Genomic DNA, 22,628 nt, shown 5'->3' on the forward strand with positions numbered 1-22,628 from the left:
CCACAGCTGCTGTGAGCCTCAAGACAGACAAGTCATAGCCAGAAGACAGACCCTCACAGCTCTCCCAATCCTTCAGCCTGTACATCTGCTCCTCTTCCTCAGGTTTCCCTGGGACTGGAGTCGGGTGGTGGGGTGGTGGTGGGGTTCACACAAATGTCCCATTTAGGGACGAGCATTCAGTATAACCCACTCAACAAAAGAAGATCCTCTGGCAAAGGTTGGGAGAAGCCCTGTCCTATAAATATTTAGAATGCAGTCGAAGACATGTCCGTTGAACAAAATGATGACAGCAGGTTTCCCCCTAGGGTCTCCTCAGGTGGCCCTGACTTTCCTGTTCTGTAGGAACTTATCATGAAGGTCAGGCTGGCCTCGAGTTGACAGAACGCACCGGCCTCTGGCTCTGGAGAGCTGGGTTAGCAATGGGCTTTTGAGCTGGATTACAGTACCAGGTGTGGAATCCCCTCTTGTGGGGTTCCTGACACTAACGGTACCTTATTACACCACTGCCCATCTGTTGCCTGGCACATCAAAACTGTAATATAAATGTTCATGCACTGGGTAAGACCACACAAATAGAACCTTCTTGCACTAGGAAAGCTAGCTGGCAGGGAGGAAGCTTCCTGGTTAGTTTGAGGGTAATTTCCTTATGTTCTGAAATCATTGTGAGTGGTGTCTTCAGTAACAGTCTTAGCGTGTAGTTACGAAACATAAAAATATTTTAAATGAGCAGGGCAGTTGTGGCATATGCTTTTAATCCCAGCACTGTGAGGCAGAGGCAGGTGGAGCTCTGAGTTCAAAGCCGGCCTGATCTACAGAGTGAGTTTTAGGACAGCCAGGGCTACAAGGAGAAACCCTGTCTCAAAAGCATATATACATATACATATACACATACACATACACATACATATATACACACATATATACATATATATATATATACACACATGTATGTATGTATTAATGAATGAGTATAGAGCCAGAGAGATGGTTCAGTGGTTAAGAATATACACTGCTCTTGCAAATGACCAGGTTTCTGTTCACAGCACCCATATCTGGCAGCTCAGAAGCACCTTAACTCCTGTTCCAAGGAACCTGACACCCTTCTGGACTATTTGGGCACCTGTACTCACATGTACATACACATACATAAAGGCATAATTAAGAAAATAAAAATAAATAATTTGTATTTTTGTTTTTTGAGACAAGGTTCCTCTGTGTAGCCCAGCTGTCCTGGATCTCACTGTGTTGGCCTCTGCCTCCTGATTGCAGATGGTAAGGGCATGTGCCATACTCAGCTAAAATCTTTCATTTTTAAAAAAGAATTACGTATCTGTGTCTGTGAGTGCTCTTTTTGCATGTATATCAGCTGCATGACAGAAGAGGGCATCAGAGTCCATTACAGATGGTTGTGAGCCACCATGTGGTTGCTGGAATTTAACTCAGGACCTATGGAAGAGCAACCACTGAGCCATCTCTCCAGCCCCTTGAGTAATTTAATCAAGGCCTTGTAATCCCAACACTTGAAAGGCAGAGGAAGGATTGCTGTAAGTTCAAAGCCAGTCTGGTCTACATCATGAATTACAGGCTAGCCAGGGCTTCATAGTGAAACTAGCTCAAAAGTATACTTAAAGAGACAACACCAATGAAGGCACCAATGGTATGAAATAAACACTGCAGGACACAAAGTATCACCTCTCCTGGCCTAGCTTCCCAAAGTAACCAGGCGCTGTAATTCTTCCTGGGATTTGTAGGAAGGAGTTTGTAGCTGTGTGACTGACTCTAGCCAAGTCGCCTTTCTTTTATTAGAGGTGGTAGGACTTTCTGTAATTTTTTCAAAGCTCATCTTCCAAGCTCTGTGGTGGGTTGATCTAGAGGCTCACATTTCGATTGGACAGGTTGACTCTAGAAAAATAATTCAACAGGTCTGATTCCTGAGACACAACCCAGGAATCTGTCAGAGAGCGGACCCTGAACATGAGTAGAAAGTCTCTGCTTAGCCCCCTGAATCAGAGGTTCACAGCGCATTACATGGCTCTGATGACCTGTTTTGTCTGTACTACAGTTATTCCTGTGCTTGGCTTTGTGCTCTCCCCTGAGTAGCAGTTCCTTGAAGGGGCACCCCATTTCTGATTTCATACTTTCCTTTCAGAATGAGGGGACTGACCATGTTTGCACAGCAGCCCCCCCCCATGCATGTTTCCCGCACACCCAGGGGACATTCTACACCCGTGTCACCAATTTTGCATCTTTTACTTAATAAGTGTTTTTAAACGTTTTTATACGAGGAGAGTTCTGCCTGTATGTATGTGAGCGTGTATGCATGTGTGCCTGGTGCTGGGAGACCGTAAGAGAGACTGTACCCCTGGCACTGGAGTGGAGTTAAGAGCTCTTTGTGTTGTTGTTTCTTTTTCTGTTTGTTTTTTGGTTTGATTTTTGTTTTTATTTAAACAACTTTATTTTAAAACACAGAGATAAATGTACAGATTTTAAAAAGCATTTTTAAAATGAATGAATATATATTTGTCAGTACTTGATTTTTTTTTAAAGGTTTGATAGTATGCATTGAAATCTCACTAGTTACAATGAACATAAAGTACATGTAAAACAAAATGTAACATGAAAATAGTCAAAGTTTTCTTGGTGTGTAAAGATTAAACATAATGATTTTTTATTTTTTTTTAGAAATATTTATTAATTTATTATATATGAGTACACTGTAGTTGTCTTCAGACACACCAGAAGAGGGCAACAGATCTCATGATAGATGGTTGTGAGCCACCATGTGGCTGCTGGGATTTGAACTCAGGACCTCTGGAAGAGCAGTCGGTGCTCTTAACCACTGAGCCATCTCTCCAGCCCACATAATGATTTTTAAATACCAAGAATTGCCACAAGGCTACATTCTTAGCTCTTGAATTATTAATGATTTAAGGTCTAGGTGTACCACACTTTGAGAGGGTGCTATACACTTATTTATTTATTTATTTTTCTAAGAAGAACTGAGGCTTTCACATTTTGTCCTCCTCCCCTTTTTTTGAGCTTCATATGGTCTGTGAGTTGTTTCTTGGGTATTCAGAGCTTTCTGGGGCTAGTATCCAATTATCAGTGACTTCATATTATGTCTGTTCTTTTGAGACTGGGTGTGTTGTTGTCTCAAGATAGGATTTCTCTGTATAGCTCTGGCTGTCCTGAAACTCTGTGCAGACCAGGTTGACCTTGAACTCACAGAAATCTAGCTGCCTCTGCCTCTGCCTCTGGAGTGTTGGGGTTAAATGCATGTACCACCACAGCTGCCCAGCAATTTAAAAATTCTTGTTAGCTTCTATGTGGGTGATGGGAACGGAAATCAGGTCCTCTGCAGTAACAGTTCATGATCTTGGTGTCTGAGCCGTCTCTCTAGCCCCTGTCCAGCTCAGCAGAGGACAATACCTGTAAATGTTGAGGTTCTTTTCGCCGTTAATGAATCCTTCCTTGCTTTCTAGTTTTCTTTCGTCTTTTTCTGTTTTTCCCCCATCCAGACGAGGATCCCCTTACCCAAGCCTTACTACACAACACTCCTTGGTGACCCTACCACACAGCACACTCCTGCTGTCACTGTAAACTCAGCTTCTCTCCCACCATCCCGAGTGTTTGTGTTTTCAGGGCTAGAGAGAGGGATGCCTTGTGCCGGCCAGGGTGGTGGTGTTCCTCTTCCACACCTCTCTTCTGTTCATGTCTGACCTGCTTTACTTCCCCTCCAGGGAAAGCCGTATGTCTTCGACCGTGTCTTCCCTCCAAACACGACTCAGGAGCAGGTTTATCATGCCTGTGCCATGCAGATCGTCAAAGGTAAGAGACTTGTCTTCAGAATGTATTTCCCATGTCCACCATCACCACCACCGCCAGATAGCTTTCTCTGCCTTTTCTTTCAGACGTCCTTGCTGGCTACAACGGCACAATTTTTGCTTATGGACAGACATCCTCAGGGAAAACGCATACCATGGAGGTGAGGGTTCTGACTTGGGGGTTGAGGGATTTGAGGAAGGTTCACAGAAGATCAAAAAACCTTCTATTAAGGAAAATCCAGGAACCAGAGGTGACCTGAATCGGAGGCAGATGGGTCTGAAGGATGAAATGGGGTGCGATGTGGGAGAGAGGTTTTGAGGAATCCCTTCAGCCACACACTTCCCCTACCTCTGGTGACGCCAGCTGCCCTCCTTTTATCTGGAGACCCTGCAGTCACGAGAGTCCAAATACTGCTCAGTGGTCAGTGTTCAATTCACAGGCAGCCATGGTGGTGACCTTCCCCCAGCTGAGTGAGAGTGCTCCTCACCCCGTGGCACCCTGTGAGCCTCAGCTTTACTCTGGTATGCCTTCCCTCCTCAGGGAAAGCTGCATGACCCTCAGCTCATGGGCATCATTCCCCGGATCGCTCGAGACATCTTCAACCACATCTACTCCATGGATGAGAATCTTGAATTCCACATTAAGGTGATTCAACATGTGACTTCTGGGGGGCCTCAGATGGGGAGTGGGAAGACCCAGAATAAAGCAGCTGAAGTTTTACTCCAGTTACCTCAGCTTCCCACCAAGAATGTCTTCTCTGGTACTTTCCCATGCACCGCCGTCCCGGAGCCTGATGTGTCAGTTTGGGATTCCTGTGTTAGGTTTAAGATCACTCTCTTGGGGCTGAAGAGATGGTTCAGTGGTTAAGAGAACTGGACTGCTCTTCCAGAGGACCTGAGTTCAAATCCCAGCAACCACATGGTGGCTCACAACCACCTGTAATGGGATCTGATGCCCTCTTCTGGTGTGTCTGGCTGCAGCATACTCATATATAATAAATAAATACATCTTTTTAAAAAATTGTTTTTAAAAATCAATAAAATTAAAACAACAACAAAAGAACCCCTTCTCAAACCACACCCTGTCTCCCTAACCAGGTGTCTTACTTCGAGATTTACCTGGATAAGATCCGTGACCTTTTGGATGGTGCGTACTTAGTCCGTGTGGGTACAGGCATGGGAGGAGGCTGAGAATAGAGAGGCCGCCTTCATCCAGAGATTGGCTGCAGTTGAGCCTCCAGGAGATGCCTCTTTCACACCACAGTCCTGCGGCCCCCTCCCGACAGACTTTCATTCATGAGCGGTGGCACTTGCCTCTAAGCCTAGTTACTCAGGAAACTGAGGCAGGAGGATTGTAATTTTGAGGCCACCCTGGGCAACTTAGCAAGATTATGTCTCAAAAGGAAAGAATAAGATAAAGAAGGGTGGGACGTTGGTGAGTAGTGGAACCCACCTGGCATGCGTGTGCCTTGGGTTCAAACCCCAGTTGATAACAGAAAAACAGAAAGGAGCAGAAAGAGAAATGGGGACCTAGGTAGGAAGTAAGGTGTGAGGTTCTGAGTTCAACCCCCAGCCTCCAGCTACGGAAACAACAACAGGAAAAAACAAAAAACCCTCTCAAAGCCTGGGAGAGTTGGGAGATGGGCTCAAGGCTCAGTCCTGACACAGAACCCAAGAGTAGCTGGTGTCCTGTGAGGAGGATGAAGGTGTAGAGCCTCCCTGTGAACTCGGTGTTTGTGTTTCCACTGGGCAACTTCCCAGCTAAGCGTGCATGCAGCAGACCTAGGGTGGGAGTCCTGGTCTCTCTCACCCTGCTATATCTTGATCTAGTGACCAAGACAAACCTGTCTGTGCATGAGGACAAAAACCGGGTGCCGTTTGTCAAGGTGAGAGCAGGGTGGGCTCAAGAGGAACGGGTCAGTGGAGGACCCCTGGAAGGTCGCGGGGGTGGCGTGTGGGCAGCTCAACCTGATGTCTGCCTCCCGCAGGGTTGTACAGAACGCTTTGTGTCCAGCCCAGAGGAGATTCTGGATGTGATCGACGAGGGGAAGTCGAACCGTCATGTCGCTGTCACCAGTGAGTGGGGAGAAAAAGAGCTCTTGGGTCTGGAGGTTTTCTCACCTCTCTTCTGTGCCCACTGGGGACAAATGAGCAGGGGCCTTGGAGATGACACTGTGGGGATGGGCCTGGACGCCCTTTCTTTCTTGGTGGGTGGAGTGGCTGAGGCTGCGCTCTCTGAGGGGTGGTAGGCCGAGGACCCGTGTCTCCTGCAGACATGAATGAACACAGCTCACGGAGCCACAGCATCTTCCTCATCAACATCAAGCAGGAGAACATAGAGACGGAGCAGAAGCTCAGCGGGAAGCTGTACCTCGTGGATCTGGCCGGGAGCGAGAAGGTTGGGATCTCTGGAGTAAGGTGGGGTGCAGGGGTTGAAAAGGAATCCTTGCGGGGGAACGGTTTGCCTTTTTAAAAAAGTATATTTGAAAGAAAAATAAATTTGGCCGTGTATGGTAGCAATACACCTCTCACTCCAGCACTTGGAGCATGACAGCATGACCCCTCCCCAGCAATAAGCAAATATTTCACCATCAAAATAGATCACAGGGAGATGGTTTAGTAGGTGAAGCACTTGCTATGCAAGCCCTGGACCTGAGGTCAGGTCTCCAAAAGCCACATAAACCCAGGCTTGTGGCTCAGGTCTGTGAGTCTTGTGTCCTACAGTTAGAGGGAGGTGGTGTAGTCAGTGATGAACAATGGAGGGATCGCTTCTAAACAAGAGAAACTGAGGAGCCACACCTGAGGTTGTCCTCTGACCACACACATGCTGTGCTGTGCTCCCTGACCCATCTCTCTCCACTCTCTTTTTCTCTCTCCCTCCCTTCCTACCTCTCTCTCTCTGTCCTCTCTCTCTGTCCGTCTCTCTGTCTCTGTCCCTCTGTCTCTGTCTCTCTCTTTCTGTCCCTCTCTCTCTCCCTCCCTTCCTACCTCTCTCTCTCTCCCTCCCTTCCTACCTCTCTCTCTCTGTCCTCTCTCTCTGTCCCTCTGTCTCTCTGTCTCTGTCTCTCTCTCTGTCCCTCTCTGTCTCTCTCCCTCTCTCTCCCTTCCTACCTCTCTCTGTGTCCCTCTCTGTCTCTCCTCTCTCTCTTTCTCCCTCTCTCTCTCTCTCTCCCTTCCTACCTCTCTGTCTGTCCCTCTCTGTCTCTCCTCTCTGTCTGTCCCTCTCTGTCTCTCTTCTCTGTCTGTCCCTCTCTGTCTCTCCTCTCTGTCTGTCCCTCTCTGTCTCTCTCTCACCCCTCCCCCCCACATGCACGCACATTTCTATTTAATCCAAGGCTGGGAACATGACTCATTTAGTCGAGTGCTTACTGAGCAGGCATGAAAGCCTGGGCCTCCTCTCCACCTAGCACTGCAGAGGCAGGACGCGCTGGTGCAGGCCTGTCATCTCCTTGAGAGATGGAAGCAGGGAATCGGAAGTTGAAGGTCATCATTGGCAACATAGGGAGTTTGAGGCCAGCCTGGATTAGTCACCTTGTCTCAGAACAAAACACAGGGCCAGGGTGAGGGTCCCGTTGGTAAAGCACTTGTTCAGAAGTGGGAGAACCTGAGTTCAGTCTCCAGCACCATGTGAAAACCTGAGCGTGTGTTTACACGTGAGTCCAGCACCAGGACGGGGGGCAGGCAGACCCTTGGGACTCACTGGCCAGCCAGCAGAGCTTGACCAGAAAGCCCCAGGTCCCAGAGAGAGACCTCAACTCAAAAAAAAAGTGAGGGGACAATTTCTGAGGAACAGCACCAAATTGGCCTTTGACCTACACACACACACACACACACACACACACAAGCACCTGCACACATACACACACACACAAGCACTTGCACACAGGAGTAAACAGTCATGAGTCAGGCATGGTGATGTACACAGGTAACCCCTGCAGTCAGCTACATAGTGAGACTCTTCCCACCCTCACCCCTGAATAATCCACAATTTATTTAGTTTGTTCTCAAGATCGCACAGTGTCATTACTGCCGAATTCTAGAATCTAGTTCCCCTGCCACCCGTCCCCTGGCAGTCACTGATGGGACCCTCTGACACTGAATTTACCCGTCATAAAAAGTCCATGTAACTGATATAAAATAGGGCGGGAGAGCTTCAGCAAGAGCTCAGGTGAAGGAGGAAGGGTGAGGCCAGCCTCCCCTCTTCCTGACACACTTGTTCTCCAACAGGTCAGCAAGACAGGAGCGGAGGGAGCTGTTCTGGATGAGGCAAAGAATATCAACAAGTCACTGTCGGCCCTGGGGAACGTGATTTCTGCTCTGGCCGAGGGCACTGTGAGTGTCCCCAGCTCTCGGGCTCAGTCCCCAGTGCGCGGCACTACCCTTTGTTATCTAGTTGAAATCACATCCATGATCTGCTCCTGCTCTAGAAAAGCTACGTGCCTTACCGTGACAGCAAAATGACGCGGATTCTCCAGGACTCTCTGGGAGGGAACTGCAGGACCACCATGTTCATCTGCTGCTCCCCTTCCAGCTACAATGACGCGGAGACCAAGTCCACACTCATGTTTGGACAGCGGTCAGTGTCGGGGCCCCCAGAGGGGTCCTGGGTGCCCTGCTGCTGTCCCAGCCCTTGCTATTTTCATACACACACAGAGACACACACAGAGACACACACAAAGACACACACAGAAACACACACAAAGACACACACAGAGACACACACAGAGGCACACACAGAAACACATACAAAGACACAAAAAGACACACACCGACACACAGACACAGATGCACACACAGAAACACACAGACACACACACACACATATACAGACACACAGACAAATACACAGAGACACACAGAAATGCACACATACACATACACACATACACAGACACAAAATGACACACAGACACACAAACACATACTCACGTACACATACACATACACACACAGACACATACACACATAGGCACACACAAACAGATACAAATAGACATATACACACATGGGCAGCACACACACAAGCACAGACAAACACAGAGACACACAAACACACATAGAAACACACACACATAGACATACACTTAGGCACACACAAGCACAAACAGATTCACACAAACACACACACAGGTACACATAGACCCACACAGAAACATACACACACACACATAGGCACACACAAACAGCCACACACAGGCATACACACACAGACACACACACACTGGCACACACAGAGATACACACATACACAAAGAAGACACAGACGCACAAACACACACATCACCAAGGGCCAGCTGGAGTCTCACCTTTGTTTTTCTCTTTGCTCAGGGCAAAGACCATCAAGAACACTGCCTCAGTGAATCTGGAGCTGACGGCTGAGCAATGGAAGAAGAAATACGAGAAGGAGAAGGAGAAGACCAAGGCCCAGAAGGAGACAATCGCGAAGCTGGAGGCTGAGCTTAGCCGGTGGCGCAATGGTGAGAGAAGGTTCCCGTGGGAGGGAAGCCGTGTCTGGGAGTGTTTGAGGCCAGCAACCTCTGGAATCAAGGCTGTGCTGCCGGAGGAGAGCAGTGGGTGGTGCTGAGGGCCTGGAGATCCTCACTCTGAGGGGTTGGCATGCAGTTCTCGCTCCACTGTCGTCCCTTGCCTCTGCTGTGACAATCACACAAAGCTATAGCAACTTAGGGCTCACTGTCTGAGTGCCAGAGACATTTAAGGTGGATCTGCTCACTTGAACTCAGCCTGGAACCGATGACGTCAGTCTGTCTTTCCTCTCCTGTCCTCTGTCAGGAGAGAATGTGCCTGAGACGGAGCGTCTGGCTGGGGAGGATTCTGCTCTGGGAGCTGAGCTCTGTGAGGAGACCCCTGTGAATGACAACTCATCCATTGTGGTACGCATTGCACCCGAGGAGAGGCAGAAATACGAGGAGGAGATCCGCCGTCTGTACAAGCAACTTGATGACAAGGTGAGACCGCAGTGTGCAGGGAGCTGAAGGCTGAGGAGGGAGGTGACAGAGCCAGCTCGGGCAGGTGAGGCCTCGGTCACAGGTCACAGGAACACACCTTTGCTGCCAAGCCTGTTGACCTCAGTGGCATCTCCAGAGCCCCACCTGGTGGAAGGAGACGCCAAGACGCCCACAAGTGCTTCTTCACAGAGCACTGTGGCGTGCACGTGCACACACCACACAAGCCCACGCACCCCGTGATTGGTTTAAAAGTTGGCTTGTACAACCATTATGGTGTTTTAAAATAGACAAACATGAAAAGTACGGGTCATTATCACAGAGAGACGACACTTGATATTTTACTCTGCGCAGAGTGTACAGCCGAGGTGTACCGCTGACATAATTTGCATCTGATAGCTTTCTTTCTTTTAGATGGTCTCACATTTTAGGTGAGCCTCAAATTCTTGATTCTCCTGCCTCAGCCTTCTGGGTGCTGGGGTTACCAGTGCGGCCACCCTGACTGACAGACTTCAGTCTTTTCAGTTAACATCCCATTACAAGTGTTCTCCCTCCATTAACAGTCCTTCACAAACATACCTGTTGGAGCTGAGAATATAAGTCGGGGGGGCGTCTGCCTGGCCTGCACAAAGCTGTGGTTCAGTTTCCAGGAGCGTGTAATGCCAGGCAGATTACACGGAGGCACATGCCTGTAATCCTAGCACTTGGGTGGGGGCAAGCTCAAGGTAATCCTCAGCTACATAGGAAGTTTGAAGCCAGCCTGGACACACTGGGAAAAATTATTTTAAATAGATGTCCAATCCATTTTTCAGAATGGATTTGGTTGTTGTGCATAAGCATTTGCGTTTTAGGCTGGAGAGATGGCTCAGTGGTCAAGGGCACTGGCTGCTCTTCCAGAGGACCTGGGTTGGATTCTCAGCACCTCCATGGCAGCTCGCAACCACCTCTAAGTCCAGTTTCAGGGGATCTGATGCCCTCTTCTGGCTCTGCAGGCACCAGGCACACGTGTGGTGCACAGATACACAGGCAGAGAAAGCCCCAGACACATAAAATAACAAAAAGGTTCACACACACACACACACACACACACACACACACAAACACATCATTTGATTCAGGTGAGCTATTCCAGCCTATAATTCCAGCACCCGAGGCTGGAAGACTGGGAATTTGAGGCCAACCTGGGATATATAATTCTAGGTCAGTCTGGACTACATGGTGAGACCAAGTCTTTTTTTTTTTTTTTTTAAATTATTTATTTATTTATTTTATTTATATAAGAACACTGTAGCTGTCTTCAGAGACACCAGAAGAGGGCATCAGATCCCATTACAGATGGTTGTGAGCCACCATGTGGTTGCTGGGATTTGAACTCAGGACCTCTGGAAGAGCAATCAGTGCTCTTAACCACTGAGCCATCTCTCCAGCCTGGTGAGACCGAGTCTTAACACACATACACACCAAGATCCTAGTCAAGGTTCCACATGCCTATAATTCAAGCACTTATTATGTTGAGGCAGGGGGATGAAGAGTTCCAGATAATTTGCAGCTGCATTGTGAGCCTGAGCTACAGGAGACCTTGTCTCAAAAAGTGCCCACGAGTTTTGATTGTTTTGCTTTTAAATTTGGGGAGTTGGGAATGGTAAGAGGCCCAGGCCAAGGATGTGGATGTGTAGACTTTGGCCCCGTAGCGTCAAGGTTGTCCCAGGGGGCTGACAGAGTGCTGCTGTCCCCGTAGGGAAGCTGGGGCAAGGGCTGCCTTTCCACAGGTGAGCTTTCCAACTCGGAATTTTAGAGGCTCTGGCTTCTCCCTCCCATCTCAGCACCCTAAACCGGGAGAAGTACCCACACATCCCCTCTTGTCTCTGACAGGATGATGAGATCAACCAGCAGAGCCAACTCATCGAGAAGCTGAAGCAGCAGATGCTGGACCAGGAAGAGGTAACAGTGGAGTGAGGGACCATCTGCATTCCTGCAGATCAGACAGTGTCCTTTAAGGGAGGGCAGGAGCTGTGAGGATGTAGCTCTGTTGGTAGTGTGTGAGCATGCCAGGCATGAAGATCTGGGGTTTGTCCCTAACACAGCATACAACAATGTGGCATAAACCTGTGATCAGGAAAGTTCAGGCCATTCTTGGCTACAAGCCTTGGGTACACGAAACTTTATCTAAAACAGACAGAAGTACATGGATGAATGGGTATTCTACTTAGGGGCCAGTGACCCGTGAAAATCGTGCACCATGGAAACTTCACTTAGGAGTCTGAGTTAGGAAGATCGAGAGTTCAAGGCCAAGCTGGGCATGGTGGTGCTGGCCTTGGATCCCAGAGTTGGGAGGCAGAGCAGGCAGATCTCTGAGTTCAAAGTCAGCCTGGTCTACAGAGTGAGTTCCAAGACATCCAGGGCTACACCGAGAAACCCTGTCTCAAAACCAAACTAACTAAAAAGAGTTCCAGCCTATTTGTAGCCATGTAGTGACCAGCCAGGTTGCTGGTCCAGGCGAGGGGGTAATGCTGTCCCCTGCTTTTCCATTCTGCTTAACGAAGCCAGGTGGGCTGTTGGAACTTAGCTCACACACAGCGTGCAGTCTCACATTTCCTGCCTTTTCCTCGAAGCTGCTAGTGTCCACGCGGGGCGACAATGAGAAGGTCCAGCAGGAGCTGAGCCATCTGCAGTCCGAGAACGATGCTGCGAAGGACGAGGTGAAGGAAGTGCTGCAGGCCCTGGAGGAGCTGGCAGTCAACTACGACCAGAAGTCCCAGGAGGTGGAGGAGAAGAGCCAGCAGAACCAGCTGCTGGTGGACGAGCTGTCCCAGAAGGTGGTAAGTGACCAGTGGGTGGCCCGGGGGCTCCCTGCCCTCACAGCGCCTCTGCCTCCCTCCCGCCATTACTGTGTGAAGTTGTCTCCTGCGCTGATGCTGAGTGTGCCAAGACACCCTCCCCTGCCCTTCCTCTGCAATTTGCCCTTCTCTCTTCCAGAGGCTTCTGCAGGGTCTGTATTCTCTCCATAGCAGCCCCCAGAGTCTTACATGATATGAGAGGCTCTGCTCAAGCTGGGCAGGGGAGCAGGAGGCTGGCAATGGTAATGACCTTAGGGGCTGTCCCTAGGCCACCATGCTGTCCCTGGAGTCTGAGCTACAGCGGCTCCAGGAAGTCAGTGGACACCAGCGAAAACGGATCGCTGAGGTGCTGAATGGGTTGATGAAGGACCTGAGTGAGTTCAGTGTCATCGTGGGCAACGGCGAGATTAAACTGGTGAGTGGGGCAGAGGGCAGCGTCGTCCCAGTGAGATTAGCTGCCGAGTGGGACAGCAGTGTGCCTGGGTGAGGTTAGCAAGGCCTAGAGGTGACAACGGGTAGGAATGACATGCAAATCTGTGCATAAGAAAATGACCTACATGGGGCTGTCTTCTAAAGGTTCTGAGTTCAAATCCCATCAGGCACATGGTGACTCACAACCATCTGTAATGGGAACTGATGCCCCTCTTCGGGTGTGTCTGAGGACAGCTACAGTGTACTTGTATATAATAAATAAACCTAAGAAAGAAAGAAAGAAAGAAAGAAAGAAAGAAAGGAAGGAAGGAAGGAAGGAAGGAAGGAAGGAGGAAAGAAAGAGAAAATGACCTACTGGGATCATCAGGCAGGACCTGGGGTGCTGAGGAGTGCAGCTGCGGTCCCCATCCTCTGGAGGGCGAGTCAGGCTTGAGCCCAGGGGTTTTGGACTATCAAGGGCAGTGCAACAAACAAGAGATTCAGTGGTTCTCAAGGCAGATGGGAGAACTAACAGCATCTGAGTGTAAACAGTGGCTCGGAAGTGAGGTGCTGTTAATAGGAGCTGTGTCTCAGTCAGGGTTTTCCTGAAACACCACAACCAGAAACAAGCTGGGGAGGAAAGGGTCTGTGGGTTTAAGTATCTCAAGTTATCGAGGGAAGCCAAAGCAGAAACTCGAACATGGTGGGAACCTGGAGGTAGGAGCTGAAGCAGAGGCCATGGAGGGGTGCTGCTTCCTGGTTTGCTCTCCTTGGCTTGTTCAGTCTGCTTTCTTATAGCACCCAGAACCACCAGCCCAAGGGTGACACCTGCCACCGTAGGCTGGGCCCTCCTACATTGATCACTATTTGAAAAAAAAAATAGTGACAGCTAGCTCGCGTCAGGTTGACAGGAACTAGCCAGCACAAACTGCTGAATGTGTTTGGTGTTGAGGAACTCCCAGCTTCCTGGAGTCCCTGTGAAGGACAGTGGGTCAGGGGGAGACACAGGAGAAGCAGCTTTCCCTCCTCTGCCCTCCCTCAGCCCGTGGAGATCAGTGGGGCCATCGAAGAGGAGTTCACGGTGGCCCGACTCTACATCAGCAAGATCAAGTCCGAGGTGAAGTCTGTAGTTAAGCGTTGTCGGCAGCTGGAGAATCTCCAAGTGGAGTGTCATCGCAAGATGGAGGTGACTGGCAGGGAACTGTCCTCTTGTCAGCTGCTCATCTCACAGGTGAGTGTCTGAGCATGGAGACCGCAGCCTGAGAAGGCCCGAACAACCAGGGTGACGGTAGGGAGGATCCAGGCATGAAGTTTAGGAGGTACTGACCTTTGACCTGACCGTCTAAAGGAAGAGTCTTCATAGCCTCAGAGAGGCTACGAGGGAAGGTATGGGAGGATAGCCACAGTCCTCAGCGTAAGGTTCTTTGTACCTTTGACTCCTCCATGCCACTAACCCCCGCTTCCCTTACCAGCACGAGGCCAAGATCCGTTCACTCACGGAATACATGCAGACTGTGGAGTTGAAGAAACGGCATCTGGAAGAGTCCTACGACTCCCTGAGCGATGAGCTAGCCAAGCTCCAGGCACAGGGTGAGGCCTCCTTGGATCTGAGGTTCCAGAGGGACTGGGAAGGACAGTCACACACATACCGGAGGAAATGCCCTCACAGCTTCTCACTTGGCGTCAGCCAAAGTCCTAGGTTGCGGGTCACGAGCTTCTCCACATGTAGCCTGGGCTTTGCATGGAGCTCATTTCACATGAGTCCTAGACCCTGTGTTCTCTTCATCCCCGATGAGTCCCATTGGACTGTCCCAACCCGGAACATTCCTATGCACCCATCCCCTGTGACCTGGAGCTCGCTGGTATCATGGAAGCTGTCTTCCTCTCTTTCACTTAGAAACTGTCCACGAGGTAGCTCTGAAGGAGAAGGAGCCAGATACACAGGATGCGGAGGAGGTGAAGGTGAGCTGGGGAGGTGTGGGAGCTGGGGAGGTGTGGGAGCTGGGGAGGTGTGGGAGCTGGGGAGGTGTGGGAGCTGGGACTGTGGCGACTGCTGGTCTGGAAGTCTGGCTCTGAGCACGGGGCTGTGCTCTTTGCAGAAGGCCCTGGAGCTACAGATGGAGAATCACCGGGAGGCCCATCACCGGCAGCTGGCCCGCCTCCGGGATGAGATCAATGAGAAACAGAAGACCATTGATGAGCTTAAAGAGTAAGGGTCTTAGGGTGGCTCCAGTGTCTATCCAGCCCTCCCATCTTGCTGCGGCCACTCCAGCCTTCCTTCTGGATCTTTAACGTCCGAGGTCATTTCCTCAACAGTGACACGTCTTAAGGCCCAATCCTAAGAGACATGGGAAAGGCTGGAGAGGTGGCTCTGTAGTTGAAAGTACTGGCTGCTCTTCTAGAGGACCTGGATTTGATTCACAGCAACCACATGGTGGCTCACAACCACCCGTAACTCCAGTCCCAGGAGACCTGACACCCTCTTCTGGCCTACTTGGGTACCAGGCACACGAGGAACACACAGACACACTTGCAAGCAAAACACATTAAAAATTAACTAGAAGACACAAGTAGTTAGAAGTAGACCTGTCCTTGAGACTTACGATTGGAGAACTTGGGGGGTCCCATGTTGCCATGAGAATGGTAGCCAGTGTGTACTGAAGTCTCACTGGGACATGTAGAAGACAAGCGTGTGAGGGGCGGGGGTCCTTTTCCCCCTTTAGTATCTCTTTCTTTCCCACCCTCCCTAGCCTGAACCAGAAGCTGCAGCTAGAGCTGGAGAAGCTCCAGGCTGATTATGAGAGGCTGAAGACCGAAGAGAGCGAGAAGAGCACCAAACTCCAGGAGCTGACGTGAGTGACACGCCTACCTGCAGACGTGTGCCAATGCGGAACGTGTGGGTGGCCTCTGGGGAGAGTCACGGGAAGCAAGCATGAAGGGGTGGAGAGAAGAAAGGGCAGCAGCAGAAAGAACCAGGCCAGGTGTGGTCACCCGAGCCTTGAATCCTAGCGCTCAGGAGGCAGAGGCAGGTGGTTGACTGTGAGTCGAGCCAGCCTGGTCTACAGAGTGAGTTCCAGGACAGCCAGGGCTATCAAGTACGAGAGTCAGGTATTGACACCGAATAGATGGTTTGAGCCCAAGAAACGTTGTAAGTGGCTTTTAAATGCACAGAAAGAAGAGTTGGCAAGATGGACACCCCTGGTCCTTTCAGCCGTAAATAGTGGAATCATGGCCTTCCGTAAAATTTCCTCTCAACACTCTTTAAGGGTTCCTTTGTGATTACCGCACAGCAGACATGAGTGACCTGTATGTTAAATGACAATAAAGATAAAGGGACAGTGGGGAGGAGAGTCCAGAGGGTCCCCCGTCCATCTTTCTCCTTATTTTTTCTGCTACAGATTTCTGTACGAACGACATGAGCAGTCCAAGGAGGACCTCAGGGGGCTGGAGGAGACGGTTGTGAGTGCTTTCCTCTGTGCCGCCGGAGCAGAGGGGGAGGGCCATCCTCACCTCTCCTACCCTGTCCCTCCTGGGAGAAGTCCCCCCATCCTCACCTCTCCTACCCTGTCCCTCCTGGGAGAAGTCCCCCCATCCTCACCTCTCCTACCCTGTCCCTCCTGCTCTTCTACTGTGAGTCAGTGGCACAGTCAGGATGACAGACCACGACTCTACAGACTGAAGGCGCCAGTGGCCGTGGAGGGAGGAGGCAGACCTGGTTTCCAGTTGCCCCCAAGTTTGCATTATTTCTCACAGGCCCGTGAACTCCAGACCCTCCACAACCTTCGCAAGCTGTTCGTTCAAGACGTCACGACTCGAGTCAAGAAAGTAAGCGCACCTCAGGTCATACGCACCCTGCATTCTCCCCCATCTCTCAGGGTTCTCCAGCTGTTGTCCCCTGTGGAGTCGGTTTGGCCTTGGGACAGCCGTGTCTTTCTTCCATCTAACCAGAGTGCAGAAATGGAGCCCGAGGACAGTGGGGGGATTCATTCCCAAAAACAGAAGATCTCCTTTCTTGAGAACAACCTGGAACAGCTTACAAAGGTTCACAAACAGGTAAGTGTCCAGGAAGGGGTGGAGAGAACTTGAGGCCAGGTCCTTGTGATGCCCAAATCCCAGAAGGCCCCTTGGTTCGGGAACAGTCAGTTGCTAACTACCCTTAGCCCTCTCTTAGTGCACTGACTTTACTACCCTTAGCCCTCTCTTAGTGCACTGACTTTGCTCTGAACCTGTTCTCCCTTCTCAAAAGTTTTCCTCAGCCTGTCTTTGCTTAAAGTGAAAATCCCCACCTTGGAGGAAGAAGTTAAAACACATGCAGGACAGAGACATGGGGGTATAACTCCCGGGGCTGGGAGGTGGGTTAGCGCAGACTTGCCTCGCCTACACAAGGCCCTGGGTGTGTCTCTCTCTAGCCATGGTGGGGGTCAGGGTTTGGGTATAATACTACCAGACTTCAGACAGATAGAAAAGAAAAACAAGGGCATTGGGCTTTTTCTTAGCAAAAACAAACAAGCAAAACCACTTAATATTTGCCTACTTGGAGCTTGTGTGCAGGATAGTAAATAATGTTTGTCACATGACTCTCCCAGCCTCTAGTGGGCGCCAGTCAGAACTCCTGCACTGAGCGGCTGCCTCTCTGTCCACCTCTAGATGCTGCTCTGTAGGTTCCAAAGTATGGGCTGTCCCTGGGAATCAGGACAGGGAATGTTTGGTGCATCCACAACAAGAGTTCTCCCCCACACCAAGGAACCAACACACTGAGTAGTCTGGCAGCAGGCCCTGTAATTAATTCATAAAACAAGCCCCAGCCTAAATCTCATTCTCTCTTCAAATCCACCTTAAATACCATCTGGGCTCATGTTCTAGCTAAGCCCACCTCTCCCTCCCAGCCTGGTGTACCTGCAGAACAGTAAAGGCTTAGTGCATCCTTTTGAAAACTTCCTAAACTCCACACTTGGCCATAAGCTGCTGGGTTTGCGATCTTCGGACCTTGGGGGGGGGGGTTAACTGTTATCTTTGGACCTGGGGGTGTTAACTGTTATCTTCGGACCTTGGGAGGGGGTTAACTGTTATCTTTCCTTCCCTCTCTTATTGTGAAATAACAGAAAAAGTTGGAAAAACAGCTAGAAATATCATTCAAAAAGCAGGCTAGGGATCTAGCTAAGAGAGAATTCTTGTTGAGCTTGAGCAAACAAAGCCTTAGTGACCAGGCATGGTGGCACAGGCCTGTAATCCCAAGTCTCCGAGAAAATAAAGTTTGGGGGCAGCCAAGGCTACATTGTGAGATCTAGGCCAGCCTGGGCTACTTAGCGGGACCCTGTCCATCTGTCTGTCTTTTTCTTCCTTCAAGCCTCTGCTTCTACTCTTAAGTCCCAAACTCCAAAACCCATTCCCCTAAAGGACAGAGTAACAAGATCCCTCCCTGTCACACAGTCTGTGAAGTAAATAGAGTCGCCACCAGTTAAGCTAAACCAGGGGCACAGAGACATTCGACGTCTGTAGTCTACTGAGGCTGCGCAGATCTCGGTCCCTTTCCCATCATGCTCTCTGCTGTGCTGTCCCGCCCTTCCCCTCCCCCCTCCCAAGGCCTTGCAGCTAAGTAGCTCAAGTACTCTCCTCAGTGTGTAGACCCTGCAAATGATCTGAGGGCCTTTTCACTGCGGAGTGGCTGCCATCACACACTCTGGCATAATTTTTAACGGGCTGGGAGAGGACAGCTCAGGAGGTCCCTGCGGAGCTCCATGTGTGGCTGTCTGGGGGTCCCAGGTCTCGGCTTCTGCTCCTGCTCTACATGGCTCTCATCCTTCTCGGCCCATGTCCACCCTCTGACTGTCACGTGCTCCTGCTGTCCCGCCCTTGGCATGCACACACAGCCACCTCATCCAAGCCGCAGGTGCCCTGGAGCTGTTGGTTGGGCACAGGCTCTGACTGACGTACAGTGGATGGAGTGTCCGGGTGGATGGGCAGAGACAGGGCCCATCCTGTAAGAACTCTGGGCCACAGCTGAGCTGCAGGCTTTGCTGCTTAGAAAACAGGGAGATGGAAGGAACTTGCCAAAGCCGCACACTGCTGGGTGAAGGTCTCTGAGGAAATGGCAGGGTCCTGATTCTCCTTTGTGCGCTCTTCTCCCAACCCCCACACTCCTCTGGGCGGCTCTTCTTCTGGGTTCTTCTGTGTGGCTCACTCCGCAGCTGGTACGTGACAATGCAGATCTGCGTTGTGAGCTTCCTAAATTGGAAAAACGACTTCGGGCTACGGCTGAGAGAGTTAAGGCCCTGGAGGGTGCACTGAAGGAGGCCAAGGAGGGCGCTATGAAGGACAAGCGCAGGTACCAGCAGGAGGTGGACCGCATCAAGGAAGCCGTGCGGTACAAGAGCTCTGGCAAGCGGGGCCACTCTGCCCAGATTGGTGAGTGGATGTCGGAGGGAGGGTGCGACCTTATCACCTCCTGAGGCAAACGCAGCCAGTCCCTAAGTGCCACACAGCAGCCTTTCCACCAGAGGTTGTGATGATGTCGTTTTTTTGCTGGGGTTGACCTTGGGACCAGGTAAACTCTATAGCTCTCTCACGGTTGTTTCTTTTGTTTCGTAGCTAAGCCTGTGAGGCCTGGCCACTATCCTGCCTCCTCACCCACCAACCCCTACGGCACCCGGAGCCCCGAGTGTATCAGCTACACCAACAACCTCTTCCAAAACTACCAGAACCTGCACCTTCAGGCTGCGCCTAGCTCCACCTCAGATATGTAGTGAGTGACAAGGGTGTGGCCACAGTTCCAGCCCAAGACCGTCTGGGCCCTCAGAAGGCGCAGGGTGGCGTCAGCTCTCGGTTCATTTAAAACTTAATTTCCTAAGTCATGTGGTTTCTAACCCTTCTCACGGCCCTGTGGGATGTGGCCAGGAGATGACCGTTCTCTCCGTCTCCGGCGGCCTCTTTGCCAGGGATGGCCGGGAGGAGTGTGGGGAGAGTGGGCTCCAGGGGCTGCATCCATTCTGTTCTTTCCAGCTTCGCCAGCAACGGAGCCACGTCTGTTGCCCCCTTGGCTTCTTACCAGAAGGCCAACATGGACAATGGTGAGTGATAAAAGCCCAGGATCCCCAGGGAAGAAGAGAGGTGCTTACAACAGACAGGGGCAGAACCGTCCTCCCACTAGTGTCAGGGGAGTGCTCAGTGGCACAGCCTGGTGTGGTTTCCGCCCTGCATCCCATTCATGGTACAGTGGGTGGGTGGGGAGGGTTCAGGGTGGTCTATGTGGGCCTGTTGTGTGAGCCTTAGGCTTGTTTAGGTCTCCAGCCAGACCCACTAGTTTCCTTAGAAGTGGCTGTTCCTGTTACTGCCTGCCTCTCCCCATTTCTTCTCAGCGATTGGAAACATTCTAAAAAATACAATATACAGCCTGCACAAGTGAGGGTAGAGTGCCTCAGTTTACCAGTTTCTTAGAGGCGTGGGTGTTAGGAGGGGAAAGGTTGTGAAGACTGTTCCTCACAGCAGCCCTTTTCTAACCCTGTTTTCAACCGTCATCCCTTCAGGAAATGCCACAGACATCAACGACAACAGGTACTCACACTCCATTAGCCTTGGGATCTTTAGGTGGGACCCAGAAAAGGGAATAGCACTTCTCTGTGTGGACTCCCTGGTGCTCTGGGGAGGAGGGAGGGATGAGGCTGGAGATCCCGGCATCCTCCCTACCTCAGCCAGGCCTCGGGTTTCCTTAGGAAGCATGCGTCTCTCCTGCCCTTGCCCTGCAGTATCGCTCTGACCTCGAGAACTGGAGCTGATGCTAGTATGTTTCTTCCAGGAGTGACCTGCCATGCGGCTATGAGGCTGAGGACCAGGCCAAGCTTTTCCCGCTCCACCAAGAGACAGCAGCCAGCTAACTCCCAGTCCTGGCTACACCTCTGCACTTTCAGGTAACTTCCCTCCCTGGCCCCAGCTGCCTCCTGTCTGGTCATGGCCTCTTCTCGCCTGTGTGTGTGTGTGTGTGTGTGTGTGTGTGTGTGTGTGTGTGACAGAGAGAGTGTCAGTGTAAGTGTGTGAGAGCGTGTGTGTGTGTGTGTGTGTGTGTGTGTGTGTATGTGTGTGAGTGTCTGTGTGAGTGTGTATGTATGAACGTGTGTGTGTGTGTGTGTGTGTGTGTGTGCATGTGTGTATGTGTACGCACTGACATCCAGAGGCCAGCTGTGGTGTGGGTGTTTTCCTCTCTCACATTCCATCTTTTTGCGATAAGGTCTCTCACTGAACCGGAGGCTTGCTGTTTTGGGTAGACTGGCTGACCAATCACCTCCCACCCTCCCCCTGCCCCACTCCCATCCTCCACATCTGCCCATTTCTGTCCCCTGGTGCAGGGGTAACAGACTGGCCTTATGCTGGGAATCCAGACAATTTCCTCATGTGTGTTCAGCAAGGACCTTATGACTGAGCCATCTCTCCACTTCACCCCCTTTTAAACCTCTCAAAACCTTTCAACTCCTGCTCAGCCGGGTACGGCAGCACACACCTATAACCCCAGCACACAGAGAGAAGCTGGGAGACCATGAGTTCAAAGGAGTTCTGGGCTAGTGAGACCTTGTGTCAAAAACAAACTAAAGCACTTGCTAAAAGCCAACATCACATCTATATCCAACCCTGACCTCCCATGGCCCCAAGCTTTCTTTCACTTGGGTTCTGGTGGTAACCACAGTACTGATTTCTGCCACTAGGGGTCACTGTCACACATTAAAAACTTTTGTAAGGCAAGGGCTGCTGTCCACGCATCTTAGTAACAGAGACCTTGGGAGAATGTCCCATTGTCCCTCTGCCTTAACCCTAAAATAATCTTAATTCATGGAGGTGTCTAAGCCGCCCTGTGTAAAGGTGATGCTTTATTCCTCTACACTTCTTCTGTGTCAGCATATGCTACCAAAGACTATGGTGCTGTCTGACTCTTGGTGCCTCTAGTTAGTGGCAACAGTACCGAAAAATGGAAGCCAGCTGCCTCCCCCATCCCCAAACCCTCCAGCTTCAACACCTAGCTCTTGTCAAGTTCCCTGTAGCATCAGGAGCCCCTCCTTGCTCCTGGTGTCCCCAGGAACATTGTCATGGCTGTCTGAGACCCCAGTGGACAATGGGACCTATTTTGTTGTCCGAGTTAGGAAAGTGCCCAGCCTCTTGCTGGGCTGAGCTAGTCCACATCCCTCTAAGGCTTTCCTGGGACAGTGGCTTGAACAGAAAAGCAGGATGCAAAGAGACCTGTTAAGGGGGAGAGGATACTGGGAGGATTTGGTGTCTCGAAGCATGGGTTAGACCAGGTTAGACCGGCTGGAGGTGGGGGTGAAGCCTGCTTTGTGGAACTATAAACCAAAGTGTGTGCTGTGTCTGTTCCTACACAGAGGCTGGGCCAGCCTGGCTTCTCACGCCCTGTTTCTCTTTCTTCCCCAGTTTCTAAGAGGGACTGAGGCCTCTTCTCTCAGCATGCTGCAAAACCTGTGGTCTCTGACACTAACTCCCTCCCCAGCCCGTGTCGTTGGACTGTTTGATGTCTCCTACTCTGTATCTCTTTGTATTCCGTATCTATATATCAGAAGCTGCTGCTATGTCTACCCTCTCTGTCCTGCCCTCCA

General features: G+C 50.7%; 1 protein-coding gene across 2 annotated transcripts in view; it reads left to right on the forward strand.

The window, feature by feature from the left end:
* Positions 1 to 20,906, forward strand: part of KIF5A (kinesin family member 5A) — a gene marked incomplete at both ends in the record, with an annotated part of 31,928 nt that extends 11,022 nt beyond the window's left edge. The window contains 27 exons of one of the 2 annotated variants that reach the window (XM_080935276.1): positions 3,741 to 3,828; positions 3,912 to 3,985; positions 4,366 to 4,470; positions 4,923 to 4,971; positions 5,655 to 5,710; positions 5,813 to 5,900; positions 6,098 to 6,222; positions 8,052 to 8,156; positions 8,252 to 8,400; positions 9,153 to 9,301; positions 9,615 to 9,790; positions 11,660 to 11,728; positions 12,400 to 12,606; positions 12,893 to 13,039; positions 14,078 to 14,266; positions 14,508 to 14,625; positions 14,933 to 14,997; positions 15,135 to 15,244; positions 15,786 to 15,887; positions 16,434 to 16,494; positions 16,789 to 16,860; positions 16,984 to 17,088; positions 19,224 to 19,440; positions 19,624 to 19,777; positions 20,035 to 20,102; positions 20,559 to 20,586; positions 20,828 to 20,906. In XM_080935276.1, coding sequence (XP_080791402.1) covers positions 3,741 to 3,828; positions 3,912 to 3,985; positions 4,366 to 4,470; positions 4,923 to 4,971; positions 5,655 to 5,710; positions 5,813 to 5,900; positions 6,098 to 6,222; positions 8,052 to 8,156; positions 8,252 to 8,400; positions 9,153 to 9,301; positions 9,615 to 9,790; positions 11,660 to 11,728; positions 12,400 to 12,606; positions 12,893 to 13,039; positions 14,078 to 14,266; positions 14,508 to 14,625; positions 14,933 to 14,997; positions 15,135 to 15,244; positions 15,786 to 15,887; positions 16,434 to 16,494; positions 16,789 to 16,860; positions 16,984 to 17,088; positions 19,224 to 19,440; positions 19,624 to 19,777; positions 20,035 to 20,102; positions 20,559 to 20,586; positions 20,828 to 20,906 — 2,955 coding nt within the window. The remainder of the gene's footprint in view (positions 1 to 3,740; positions 3,829 to 3,911; positions 3,986 to 4,365; positions 4,471 to 4,922; positions 4,972 to 5,654; positions 5,711 to 5,812; positions 5,901 to 6,097; positions 6,223 to 8,051; positions 8,157 to 8,251; positions 8,401 to 9,152; positions 9,302 to 9,614; positions 9,791 to 11,659; positions 11,729 to 12,399; positions 12,607 to 12,892; positions 13,040 to 14,077; positions 14,267 to 14,507; positions 14,626 to 14,932; positions 14,998 to 15,134; positions 15,245 to 15,785; positions 15,888 to 16,433; positions 16,495 to 16,788; positions 16,861 to 16,983; positions 17,089 to 19,223; positions 19,441 to 19,623; positions 19,778 to 20,034; positions 20,103 to 20,558; positions 20,587 to 20,827) is intronic. The other variant, XM_080935277.1, reaches the window with a different exon arrangement.
* Between the last annotated feature and the right edge of the window lie 1,722 nt (positions 20,907 to 22,628).

This window comes from Micromys minutus, assembly GCF_963924665.1.
Source record: "Micromys minutus genome assembly, chromosome: 22".
Lineage (NCBI taxonomy): Eukaryota > Metazoa > Chordata > Mammalia > Rodentia > Muridae > Micromys > Micromys minutus.